Source organism: Corvus moneduloides, chromosome 17 (genome assembly GCF_009650955.1).
Source record: "Corvus moneduloides isolate bCorMon1 chromosome 17, bCorMon1.pri, whole genome shotgun sequence".
Classification (NCBI taxonomy): Eukaryota; Metazoa; Chordata; class Aves; order Passeriformes; family Corvidae; genus Corvus; species Corvus moneduloides.
The window spans coordinates 6,017,625-6,030,063 of NC_045492.1; the positions used below are offsets into that span (position 1 = coordinate 6,017,625).

Sequence of the window (12,439 nt, forward strand, 5' to 3'; positions counted from 1 at the left end):
GGAGCCTCTTGGGTGGCAATTTGTAAATGTAATGCTGTAATGCTGTATGTCCCTTCTGCCAGCTCTCCAGACTGACACCCCAGGAGCACCACAAACTTCAAACACTAATTACTGCAGCCTGAGTCCATCCTTCCACCTGCAGGAAGCAAAGTAGGGGCTGTCTTTCTGCCAAGGGAACTAACCCCCATTTCTGGGGGAGCACGGAAGTACCAGTTCTTTATTAGTGTCAGCTACGTGAACAAATAAAACTACAAAACCCAATAAATTCCCTATAATGATGATTCATCAGCACCCATCATTTCCTGGGCAACTGACCCGGGCTGGGTTTCACACGATATTTCACAAGGTGCTTTCAGTGGTGAGAAGAGATTTAATGTGGGGATTTTCACAGGTGCAGGAGGAAGCAATTTACAAGGGTTACAATACACACGAACAATAGGATGGGGCATTTGAAGACAAAGCCAGGGTCACTGTACGGGCATGATTCCAACAGTGTGGTGGGGCTCCTGCTCCTGTTCTTCAACAACAACATTCTCAGGGCTTGCTCTCAGTCCCAAAGTCTGCAAGAAACAGAGAACCCAAATATGCAATTTTCAAGTGCTAAAGGGAGAGTTTCATCCAGACAAGACGGAATTCACCTGAACTTGGGTTAACACAGTTACTGCCATATCATAAGCCAAGGAAATATCTGAAATATCTTCAAAGGGGTACATACAGTCTGAATTGCTTTGTTAGTGCGTCTATCCCAGCCTCAGCAGCAGGGCCAGCTCTCCTAGTCAAGCACACAAAGGGTATTTTATAGGGTATCTACTGCCGTGGTTCTGCAAAAAACCCACTGGGAATTCCCAGGAAAGGTTGTGCTGGTCCCCACTAGACCTACAGAAAAACAAGGACCTTCCTATCTTCCTTTCTGGTAGCACAGTCCTCATCTGGTAGTATTGCCCTCATCAACACAGAAAGAGCCCACAGAGAACCAGGTCTCTGCAGTACAACTAAGTCCAGAAAATGGAGGATGCAATTTAAGGAATGGAATATTACAGTCAAAGACACTGATATTGCTTATTAAACCTTGCTTGGCCTGGATGAGAAACCCAATCCCCAGTTTCAGAGTCAGAAACCAGAGACTCTGAGCACACCACAGCTCCCAGCACCCACCTGGAGTCACTGCAGGAATGGCCCAGCACTGCCCTTGAGGGGTGTCTCTGTGGTCTGGTGTGCCTGGAGAACAGTGACCGCTTCCTCGATCTTACAAGAGACAGCACAAGGGGGAGAAGTTGAGTTGCTCCACTGCAGGAGTGCACTGCACCAGGAATTCAGTATTTCAGGTCCCAGTGTGGCCTCCATACAGATCCACTTCCAAAATGTAAAAGACTTGAATAATCACAAAATCCAAGCCTGCTGCTTCTGCAGGAGGCTGATCAACCCAAAGACCTTTTCTGTCTCTTACCAAGGGGAATTCTGGGGTATCTCTCCTCTATTACCAAGTCGGAACTTGCTAGAGAGAAGTCAGATTTCACAGGTGAAGCTGCCTGACCACCCAACAGAGCCCAGACACCTCAAAAAACATCAGTGAAAAGGTGAAAGGAGCTCCTGTCTCCAAGGAGCAACAAAAAGATGCAGTCAATTCACTGCAACTATTTTGATGGGAACCAAAGCTAAATATTCACCAGGATTAAGAAGGAAACTGAAGAAAAACTGCTGCCCCTCTGCAGTATAGCTCATTTCTATTCTGAGGAAAGAGCATCTTCCTGGCTGCTTCCCTGTAGAGACACCACCCTGATTTTCCCCTCTCACTTCCCAGCCACCTCCAAACCACCCTCAGGCTTGGCCTGTGCTTTAGGGAGCTGCTTCCAGCTTCTCCTTTTGCTGAAGGCAGGCAGACATTCAGGCAACTGGGTGTGGTGACATCAATCTGGGGCTCCTTTTTCCCTTGAAAATAAAACCAGCAGCTACTTGCTCTTCCCATGGTGATCAGTGTCCTGGGCTGTGCTCAGCTTTCCTTGCAGCAGCAGGCAATCAGCCCTTTGGAAAGGGATGTGTTTGAGCACTGAGTCCCTCCTACCTTGGAGCGCAGGGAGTCTGGGGACTCCAGGAGCAGCAGCAGCTCAGAGTTGTCTATTTCCAGCAGCATCCCGGTGATCTTGCCGGCCAGTGCAGGATGCATCACGTGGATCAGAGGGTAGAGGCGTTCACCTGCTCCAAACACCAGCGAGGACATGAGCACTGTGCAAGCCCTCCAGCATTTTCAAACCCACTGCAAGCCCTCCTGCCCCCTCCACTGAAATGGCACACAAGGGTGGTGATAGTAGTGGTGGAAAAACCACTGCTCACAAGCAAAGCTACTCCAGCACATCCCAGCAACAGGAAGCTGCTGGGTGAAGTCAGCAGCAGGCGCCTACAGTGGGCACAGGGCAGTGGAGCTGAGCACGCCTGCCCGCCCATGTGCAGGTGAATGACAGTTTCTGCAGGAGCAGTTCCCTCCTGGGGAGGAAAGAGCTGGTTTGTGACCTGCTGTGCTTTGGCCAGGCCAAGCAATGCTGTCCCACCCCAGGGCACTGTCTGCTCCACCACAGAACGCCTGAAAGCCAAGGGTTGTGTGGCAGAGCTGACCTTAACCCCTATGGCCACCACGCTGTTCATCAGTGCCCAGGAGCAGCAGTACAGGGTGGTTCAGAGCTGAGGGGAATTGCAAAGGCCCTGGCATGGCCGGGCAGCACAGGCAGGGCGGATGGAGCTCTGCCTCTCTGCAAAGCGCCACCAGACACTCTCTCACTGCCAGGCAGCTCACGCAGACAGGGAGTGGTTTTATTGCTCCCATCCAGTTCCAATACAGACTGAATTTATTTTTTTTTTTAAGCAGCATAATGTCAGAGCAATCCCACAAAGCCTTACAGCTTCTCCCAGCAGTTAAGTTTGCCCTGGTGCATGCAAGCCCACATGGCCCCAGGGCCCTGCAGCAGAGCAGCTGTGACACTCACCGATCATTTGCTTCTGCTCCTGGGGAGGGGCTGCTGCAAGCAAGGATGCTGTCAGTGGCTCCTGCCCCTGGACATGCACAGCAGGTTCTCCCACCTGGAAGAAAAATAGGGAAGAACAGCAAAGGCTGGAAGGGATGTGAGTTACCTGGCTTGCAGGAATGGTGCTGGACACCAGCCACAATGGGGCATTTCAGCCTTCCAAATGCTGGCACTGTGTGTTTGTACTCAAACACCAGCTGCAGCAAAGCTGGAGTCAAGCATTAGAGCTGTTTTGCTACTGGATCCATAGCTGCCCCCAGGAAAGGCCCCCACAGCACCAGTCACGGAGCCATGGGGAGTCCTGGGGTCGGCAGTCACATTAGCCCAGAGCAGGACCAAGAATGTCACATTATGGTGGCTGCAGAGCACTTACCTGCGGGGCCACCATGGGTGGCATGTGCCCCATGGGCTGCATGTTCCTGGCAGATGAGGAGTACTTGTACTGCTGGGCACCCCGTGGCAGGGCAGACGAGGAGGGCAGCCGGGTGCTGACCGTCTGCGTCCCGATGTTGGCTGCAATGGGGACCAGAATACTTGTGAGGAGGAGTCCTTAAATGCATACCTATGCCAAGGAGGCTGAAGCCACAAGGGCAGTGTGCTTGTTTGGAGGGCCTGAAAAATCCTACATGGGCTCAAAGCAGCCCCCCAGTCAAAGGCAGCTTCCCCAGGACAGGCAGGGCACTGCCGCCCTTGGGGTGGGGTGGTTTGATGTTGTGCAGAGGGCAGGAGAGCTGGCAAAGGCACCCACATCTCGTCATCTCTCCTCCAGAAACCCATCTGCATGAGCAGCCAGAGAATGGGAACAGCACTGAGGAGGGTGGGCTGCAGACCCCTGTCTCCCAGCTCATCCTGAAGGAAGGTGAGGGCAGAGAAATGAGAGGACAATGACAAAAGGAGAAGGGACAAGCCACAGAGAGCCCTCCTGGTCCCACTGTTCACTTCAGCAATTAGACACTCAATGCCAAAGATAACTTCGGGCAAAATCCCAGGAAGATGGGAAGGCTGTAGGCAGTCACTGCCCCAGCTGGTCCTGTCTGGAGGGGACGCCCCAGGACCCAGGGCCAGCCTCAGCACAACCAGGCACCGGGGATGCCAGCAAGATCTGGTCCTCAGCTCCAAACCCCTCTAACATGAGGCTTGGCACTGGCAGCAGTTCAGCCAGAGCCTGTGAGATCCCCTTCCTGTGCCCCACAGGTCCTTTCCCACCTTCTGCCTTTGTCCAAGCCTAAGCCCAGGTGCTGTGGCTGCATCACCATCTGCTTTAAGGATCATAGGCCAGGAGCAGCCACCAACAAGACCAATCTGCATATCAGAGACCCGTCCCATTACCTGAAAGACCACAACCTTCCCCAAAAGTTACATACTTAGTTTCTACAGACACTGCTCCAATTCCATCACACCATCAGGCTCCTCCATGAGAAATCCCACAAAACAAACTATCCTCAGAGGAGGCCTGAGCTCACAGTAAGCACCCTTGCTACCACAGCGATGTCCCAGCTGGAAATTGTGGGGGTCCTTCCCCCACTCACCCACTCTCTGGGCCTGCGGGGGCACACGGGGCACCTGGGTGGAGGCCTGTCTGGTGGTGCTGATGTTGGACAGCAGGCGCCGGGGGGGCACGGCAGCCCTCAGGATGGGGGTGGTTTCAGGATACACTGCTGTAGGAGAGAACACACACATAATGAAGCCACTTGGTAGCAGAGGCATGGAAGGAGATGGCAGGGGAGTGACTGTGGCTGGGGACAGTTCAGGAGCACCTCACCTCTGGTGTCACCGCCAACTTGTCACCTCCTGGTGCCCATCACCGTGACCCTGCACCAAACCCCTGCACACTTATCCAAGATAAACCCCCACGGTTACAACACTTTGTGCTGCTTTTAGAGACCCTCAGTCCCTGACTGAGCCCAGCTCTTGCCAAGAGCCCCCAGGGAGAGACAGGCAGACTCACAGGGAGGCCGGGAGGGCTGTGCACTCCAGCGAGTGGCAGGGCGGACTGGCACAACAGGGCTGGGGCCGTAGAAGGCAGCTCTGGTTTGTGGCTGGGAAAGGAGAATACATTATCCAACGTGACTGGGGAGCTGAGCTGAGCCAGAACTACCCCAGAGCCTCTTGGTGGCTGCTGCACACAGACAGACAAGCCAAAAACATGCTCTGCAGGGTGCCAGAGCATTTTAAACACCGACCTCCAGCCCTGCTGCCAGCATGTCCTCCAGCAGCTCTACTTAACTCCTCCCCTGGAGCTTCTGCACCTCTGTAACCCTTTCCTCTTGCTCTCCATGCTCACACCCTCCCATCAAACTCCTCCTTGCTTCCTCCTTCTCTGAGGGGCAGCAGTAAGTAACAACAAAATCCCCAGCCCATTACCTGGAGCACCTGCACCCCACCCTGCTGCTCACATGGAAGCCCAGCACAGATCCCACCGGTTCCACAGGGTGTGCCCAGGTCTGCACAACCCAAGCTCTGCTTCTCAGCCTGACAGCCACCCCACTCCAGGGCAGACCTGGGTCCCTGTGCAAGGCTGCCACTGGGGAGCAGGACTCACCTGGGGCATGGGGGGTAGGAAGTACCCTGGGGGGGTCTGGAAAGAGCCCAGGAGAGGGCCAGGCAGGGCCCTCATGGTGGCCAGTCTCTGCATGTACTGGTTGGTGAGGATTGCTTTCCGCTCTTCCTTCCTCTGAGCAAGCGCGACGTAGAGAGGCTTTGTGCTGACGATCCGCCCGTTCATTTCTGTCACGGCCTTGGTGGCCTCTTCTGGGGATGAAAAGCATACAAACCCAAACCCTTTGCTGCGGCCACCCTCTGTCATCACCTAGAATTGGATTAGAACAAGACAGCTGAGTCCACAGATCGCTGCAGCACACACAAAACACGGCACAGTGAGGGGGGTGGGATCCAGCCACAGGCACCCCATTTCAGCCCCCACACCCAGGGTGGGATGGATGGGACTGCACCTCTCTCACAGACAGGTTTCTCTGGGGTAGGGGAGGATTTGCTCAGGCAGTAGGTTTGGGAAATGAAGATGGCAGAGTCTGGACCAGCCTGAGATCTGGAGGCGGTGACTGTCTGGGGGGAATCTGTGCCTCAGCCCCACAGGGCCCATGGGCCAGAAATGCTCTGGTGCTAAACACTGCAGGAGCCAGCAAGGGATGGGGATCAGTGGGACACTGTGCCCTGACAAGGGCCAGACATCATCTGTCCCTGGTGGGTTACAGGTAGCTGACCTTGAAACCAGACCACCCCTCTGCACCCTTCAAGAGAAGGCTGACACCAGTCCCAGTGAAAAGACTGACACTTCCATGGTGTTCCAAAAGGCCAAACATCAGCCTGTCACCCCACTGTCCCGAGAGAGGTGGCTTGTGGGTCATTTTTATTTGTATCAATGTCACAGAGCAGCTGGGCAATATTCAGAACGTTGCAGCTTTAAGGTCCCACACCTGGCACCTCACCAAGGCTGGGGTAACACAATCAAACTACAAAATATTTGCTCCTCAGGACAGCTTGGAGTGAAGTGGCATGTCCCTCACACCTGGCTTGAGGTACAAGCCATTAGCAGGGAGCTGTAATTCAACAGGATGATAATCCAAATCCATCTGCAAGGGCTGAGTGCACCGGCTGACTGACCCCAGGAGCCCCAGGGGCAGCCCCAGTCCCTCACCTTGGCACTGGTGATGGTGCCATAGGGAGAGAACTCCTTCCTCAGCCTCTCGTCGTCTATCCCATCATCCAAGTTCTTCACATACAGGTTGACCCCCTGCACGCGATGAAATAAAAGCAGCTTGGGATCCCAAAGTTTACAACAGTTTGTCACACTGGGTATACATTTCACCAACAGCTCAGCTGGAGGGTGGGACAGCCCCCGCAGGAGCAGTGACATGGAGAGGGACCAGGATTGTGCATAAACTCCACTCAAAGTACAAACACCCCAAGTGAAGAGGGCACCCAGACCATCACTGTGAACCTGCTCCAAGATCTCATGAAGCTGTCTCATTTCCAGACTAATATTTCTGGAAATGAGCAGACCCACTTGCTCACCTCCCAACATCATCCTGGGTTCAAATCCCTCTCCTCTTTCCTGATACTGCTTCCCAGGACATTCCCAGGCAGTGACTGGACCCTGTGCAGGTCTTTAATTGCAGGAGGGGCTGACCACGCCAATCTGCTCTGGAAAGCTCTGTGCTATACCCAAGCTGAGGGCATCCCTGGTACAGACCTGCAGGATGGAGCACCCTGCTCTCCCCTTACCTGGTACCTGTTCACTCGCTCCTGTTTCATCTGCTCAAACTTCCTCTTGAGCTCGCTCTGGCGCTCCAGCCGCTTCTGGGCCCGGCCCACGTACACCACGCGCCCGTTGATCTCCTTCCCATTCATGTCAGCCACCGCCTGCCGGGGAAGGGAAGGGCTCTGAGCTCAGTGGGAAGTCCATGGCCACAGCTCTGCCCTTCACCCACCACCCCAGGGCAGTCCCACAACAAGCAGAGATCTGCTCCCCCTTGCCAGGCCCTGCCCATCCAGGTACCCAGCGCCAGCTCCCAGACGAGCACAAAGCTGGTGAGGTTCCCCCTGAGGAGAGGTGGGAACATCACCAGGTGACAAACTCAGGGGAGAGATGGGCAGTGAGTGAGGAGCCTCTTGCCTTCTGGGCTTCTTCGTGCTTCTCAAAGTTGACGAATCCGAAGCCCTTTGAGCGGCCACTGTTGTCCATCATGACCTTGACACTCAAGGTCTTTCCTGCAAGAGGGAAGGACAGTATGGTCTGATGGGTGCTGCTGGGCTCAGGAGACACCATGACATGCCAGCCCAGGGAGGAGACTGGATGGCCATGGCAGCATGGAAGAGCCCAGCGGGAGGACAGACAATGGGATACCCATGCGGCAGGGACAGAAGGCTGTGGGGGTTGGTGAGGGTGATCCCTCCCACCCTTAGTGCTGCTCTCATTGCCCTGGGCTCTTCAGCCTCTCCAGCCAGTGCAGTGAGTTCCTTTGTCTAGAAAATCTCATCTCCTTTGTACATGAACACATATATTGGGTTCATATGAAGGATAACCACAAATTACCTGTGATGACACTGACCAAGCATGAACAGCATGGCCCATGGGTTGGCACAATAATAAACCCCATCACCAGAGGCATCCTCCAGTAGTGGACTAAACTGAAAAGCCTGTTTTCTTTAAATTCAGACTCAATTCTTATTCCCAGGGTTCCTGTAACCAGGCAGCCTGCTGGTAACAAGACAATTTTAAAAACTATCCAAGAAAGAAAAAAACCTACTTTTTTCAAGAGAGCACCAAGTACAAGTTATCCTCCTTCACAGCAGGAAAGCACATGTAACATCCTGACAGCTGAAGTGACTGCAGTCCTTTTATGTGGGGGATGTTTAAACAAGTCACATCTCACGAGAAAAGGGGCTTGCTACTTCAGCCAAGCACTCTGCCCAGCTTGCCTTTCAATTGCCCCAAGTCCAGTTTATCAGACACGAGGATACCTCAACAACTATGCTCACCAAACTTGGAGAATATTTCCCTCAGTCTGTCATCATCCATATCATCCCCAAAGTTTTTGATGTAGACGTTGGTGAACTCTATTGCCCTCGCCCCAACCTCTGCCTCGCGCTCCTTGCGGGATTTGAAGTGTCCAACAAATCTGCAGGAAGAAAGGAATAGGCCTCAAACCCTGCACGTTCCTTGCAGAGGGAAGATGGACACAGGTACACCTGTCTCAGTAAGGCCAAGAGAGATCCCATCCTCAGGCCATGCTTTGCTCACCCACAAGCTTACCATGAGTTTCACATACAGCAACTTCAGCATGTCCTACTCTGGTGTACCTCTACCCAAACTCCCCCTTGTCACTGCCAAAAGTAGGGATGTGTCATCCCAGGAGACATCAAAAGACTTCAAAGGATGCCACCACCACAAAAGACCCCAAAGGATACCACCAAGTGCCAGCTCTATTCCTCCAAAGCATTCTCAAACACTCTGGGCAGCCCTTGCCTCTGTGGGATGTAGAGAGGGAGGTGATGCCATGCAAGTAGAGAGAGGAACAACAACAACAAAAAAACCCCTTCCTGCCCAGATTATCTGATGCCAGCAGCCAAGATCAAGGACCAGCCCCACTTTGTGGGCACTCATTACACTGCCTCAGCAATAAAACCCAGCCTGGGGCTGGACTCCTTCCCCACCATCTGGGAACAGCTCCAAACCACTATCACACTTCCACCAGCACTCACCACAAGTGACTCACTGTCCCAGAGAGTAGCACAGACACCATGCCCAGCAGGGGTGGGAAAAGGGAAGAACACAGAGAACAGCAGGAGAGGAATGCCTGAGCAGAGCATGCTTTTACTCCCAGTAGTGGACCAAGGCAAGGGAGGAGCAGAACCAAGGGCAGGGCCCAGACTCCTCTCTGGCACTTACACCTTCCTGTCATTGAGCAGCATCCCATTCATGGTCTCAATGGCCCGAGTCGCTGCCTCATGTGTCTCAAAGTGGACAAAGCCATAGCCACGGGATCCATTTTCATCACAAACCACCTACAAACACAGAGAGGAGCAAAGGAAAGAGACAGACACTCTTTTTCTCCACGTTTGTACAAGAGTACATCACAGGAAAAACCCATCCCCATCTTCCAGGGGCATTTTCCCTCCCTGACATCCTGCTCCCACTGCAGCTCAGCTCTGTCGGGGTGTTGATGGCAGGTCAGGGATATGGACAATCCCAGGACCTGATCCATGGTGCTTTATATGATATCCAGGAGCTTATGGCTCCCCAAGACCCACATACCACTGGTGCAGTGAGCTGGGACAGGAGGACACAACATCCCTGTGTAGGGACTGGGGAAAAAGCCCCCATTCTGAGGGGAAACATAGCAAGGCCTTTTGGCTTGAAAGCATGTGGGAATTTAAAGGAGATGTTGTGGGAAGTGAAATGAGAAAGTGAATTCCAGCTGGCTGGAGCACGCTTCCAAGAGTGAGGGCAGCTCTGCAGCAAGCCCTCTCCTGCAGGGCCCTGGGCACACCTACCTTGCATGACAGGATGTTTCCAAAGGTAGAGAAGGTGTCATACAGGGCTTTGTTATCAATGGAGTCATCCAGGTTCTTGATGAAGACGTTCCCAACCCCTGATTTTCTGAGCCCAGGGTCCCGTTGGGACCACATGATGCGGATGGGTCGGCCTTTGATCACCTCGAAGTTCATGGTGTCCAGAGCTCGCTCAGCTGGCAAAGAAAGAGGAGGAGAGGAGAGTAACAGAGACAGATCTCCCTCACATCCAGCAGCTGAGATGGGCACAGGAATCAGGGACAGGGGCTTGTTAACCTAAATGGAATAGGCAGCTCTGCTCCCCACCCCTTCAGCCACACCACTCTTTGATTAATTTTTTTTTTCCCCCCTCTCCAAAGCATGTCTGACTCCCAAGGATCAGCCATTTCACTACAAGCTCCAGTCTGGCAGATGCCCAACTAATTCACCCAGCAAGGATTTTGGTCTCTAGGGCAACTAAATCAGCACCTTCCCATCACTACAGCCTCACTTCAGCATGGAACATCTTCCAATTGCAATCCTGTGTCATGGCAATGCCTGCCAGGAGAGTGGCCTCACATCACACTGTGAGCCAGTGAGCAGCTGGCTGCCCCAGGTAAGGGCAAGAAGGGGTTTTGTGCCCTTCTCTGATGGAGAAGGAGGAGGGAGGCAACTCTTGCAAGTCACCTTCATCCCCTTACCAAAGCCCAGCTGCTGCATCCTTTCCCAGACCATAAGAAGAGATGGAAGCAGGATGGGTCACCATCAGAGAGCAGATTGGGATTAGTTAGAACCAAGGCCCAGCAGCTGATGGAACCATTCAGACAACTGCTCCCCCCTCTTCCATTGCCCCCTTCACATCACTTGCACACCCCAATTCCCCACTGTGAGGCTGTTCCTCAGAGCTGTGTTGGGGGAGCATACCATCCACAGGCTGCTGGAAGTTTATGTAGGCATAGCCCAGCGACCGGCGCGTGGCCACGTCCCGACAGACACGGATGGACATGATGGGCCCTGCAGGTGAGAACTTCTCATAGAGCATGGCTTCAGTCACATCCGGGTGCAGGTCTCCCACGTAGAGAGAGGCTAAGGGATAGCCAGGGCCACTGGCATTCATGGTCACCCACGGAGTTCAGCTGCAGAGGGAGATAGACCTGAGGTTGCAGAGTGAAGGCTTCAGATTGTCTGCAGCAACCACAGACCCACACTGGGGCTCGCCCCACTGCAGCAGCACAAGTGCAAGCAATGCCCTTCCCTTCCCACCAGCAGGAACAGGAATTCCCCAAGGAAGCTGCAACCCCAAAACTTTCCAGGACATAACAATTTTGGTGCAAAAGTTGAGCTGGGATGATCTGCACCTCACAGCCCTTGCACAGCCTGGAAGCACGCAGAGGGACATACCACATACATTTGCTCCTTTCAACACTCAAGCCCCCCGAGAAATAAAATGGAGCTTAATTCCTCAGAAGGCAAACAGCCCTTCTCCACCTGAGACTTCCATTTTAACTCCTTAACGGCTTCCTGCAGCCAGAGCAGACCCACGGACTGTGGGTTTGTATTGATACCCAGGGAGCAGACCTGCAGCCCATGCTGCTCCCTGCAAATAACTCCATCTCTAACGAGGCAGACACAGAGTTTCGGCCACCCCTTCCCAGCTTCTCAGCTTGTTGACTACTGTTCCCAGAGCAGGCAAATTGATGCTCTGTCTCTGCCTGTGTGAAGACGACAGTCACTGCTTGAGACCCCCAGGGTACTGCCTGGGAACACAAAAATGGAGGTCCTGCCCCAAAAGTTTATAAACCTGTCATTGGGGCTCTTACCTGAAAGCTCAAAAGTCCTGAGACACTTGTTTAGATACCTAAAGATACGCAAAATTAACAGGCATATAGAGGAGAGGTGCATCGACGGCGGGCAGCCCACGGTGGAGCAGAGGGCTCCGTGACACAAGCCTCGCTCCTCGCACCACCAGAGGCGCCTCCCAGGGCCCCCCCAAAACAAACACAGGGTAACAGAGCAGCCACAGCCAGCGGGGCAGGGGGGAAAGGGAGTTCAAAGGGGGAGGAGGCGGCTGGAGCGGCGAGGGGGGACCGGCCGGGCAGAGGCGGCACAGCCCCGCCGCGGGAGCCGAGGGCAGCGCACACCGCCGGCAACGGGACGGGGCTGCGGAGGAGCGCTGCTCACCCTGCCCGAGCCCGCCTGCCGGCGGGGACCCCCGGCCACCCCCGCCCCGGAGAAACGGCCCCGGCAGCCGGAGCTGGGTGATGGGAGCCGGCCCCGCACTCACACCGAGCGCTCGCCTCGGCAGCACCGCTCCAGTGCGGCTGCAGGCACCGCCCGCCTCTTCCGCGGCGGCCCCGGGGGCGGGACGGGACCCCCGCCCACCGCCCCACCCCCGGCCAGGTGCGGCCCTG

At 54.4% G+C, this 12,439-nt stretch overlaps 1 protein-coding gene across 2 annotated transcripts; it reads right to left on the reverse strand.

Moving 5' to 3' along the window:
• Positions 1-350: 350 nt before the first annotated feature.
• PABPC1L (poly(A) binding protein cytoplasmic 1 like) lies at positions 351-12,349 on the reverse strand. Of its 2 annotated transcripts, XM_032127388.1 has the most exons (16): positions 11,849-12,349; positions 10,953-11,164; positions 10,032-10,225; positions 9,427-9,542; positions 8,517-8,656; positions 7,651-7,745; positions 7,260-7,397; positions 6,673-6,768; positions 5,560-5,826; positions 4,966-5,056; positions 4,547-4,675; positions 3,391-3,530; positions 2,979-3,072; positions 2,063-2,193; positions 1,156-1,245; positions 351-560 (listed from the first exon to the last, which is right to left on the reverse strand). In XM_032127388.1, exons 2-15 carry the CDS (start codon positions 11,143-11,145, stop codon positions 1,162-1,164), a joined length of 1,908 nt encoding a protein of 635 aa, XP_031983279.1. In that variant the 5' UTR covers positions 11,146-11,164; positions 11,849-12,349; the 3' UTR covers positions 351-560; positions 1,156-1,161. The 2 variants fall into 2 exon arrangements, 1 of the variants encoding a protein (XP_031983279.1); XR_004243577.1 differs by lacking the exons at positions 351-560; positions 1,156-1,245; positions 2,063-2,193; ... (1 more) ...; positions 3,391-3,530; positions 11,849-12,349 and having other exon boundaries at positions 4,594-4,675; positions 4,780-5,056; positions 10,953-11,145.
• Positions 12,350-12,439: the final 90 nt, after the last annotated feature.

Bases quoted from the DNA above. Each gene is read 5' to 3' on its own strand.
- PABPC1L (XM_032127388.1), bottom strand. From the start codon at position 11,145: ATGAATGCCAGTGGCCCTGGCTATCCCTTAGCCTCTCTCTACGTGGGA. The intron at 7,398-7,650 runs GCAAGAGGCTCC...CTTCCCCGGCAG, and splicing joins AGCACGAAGAAGCCCAGAAG to GCGGTGGCTGACATGAATGG. The intron at 5,827-6,672 runs GTGAGGGACTGG...ATCCAATTCTAG, and splicing joins GCACCATCACCAGTGCCAAG to GTGATGACAGAGGGTGGCCG.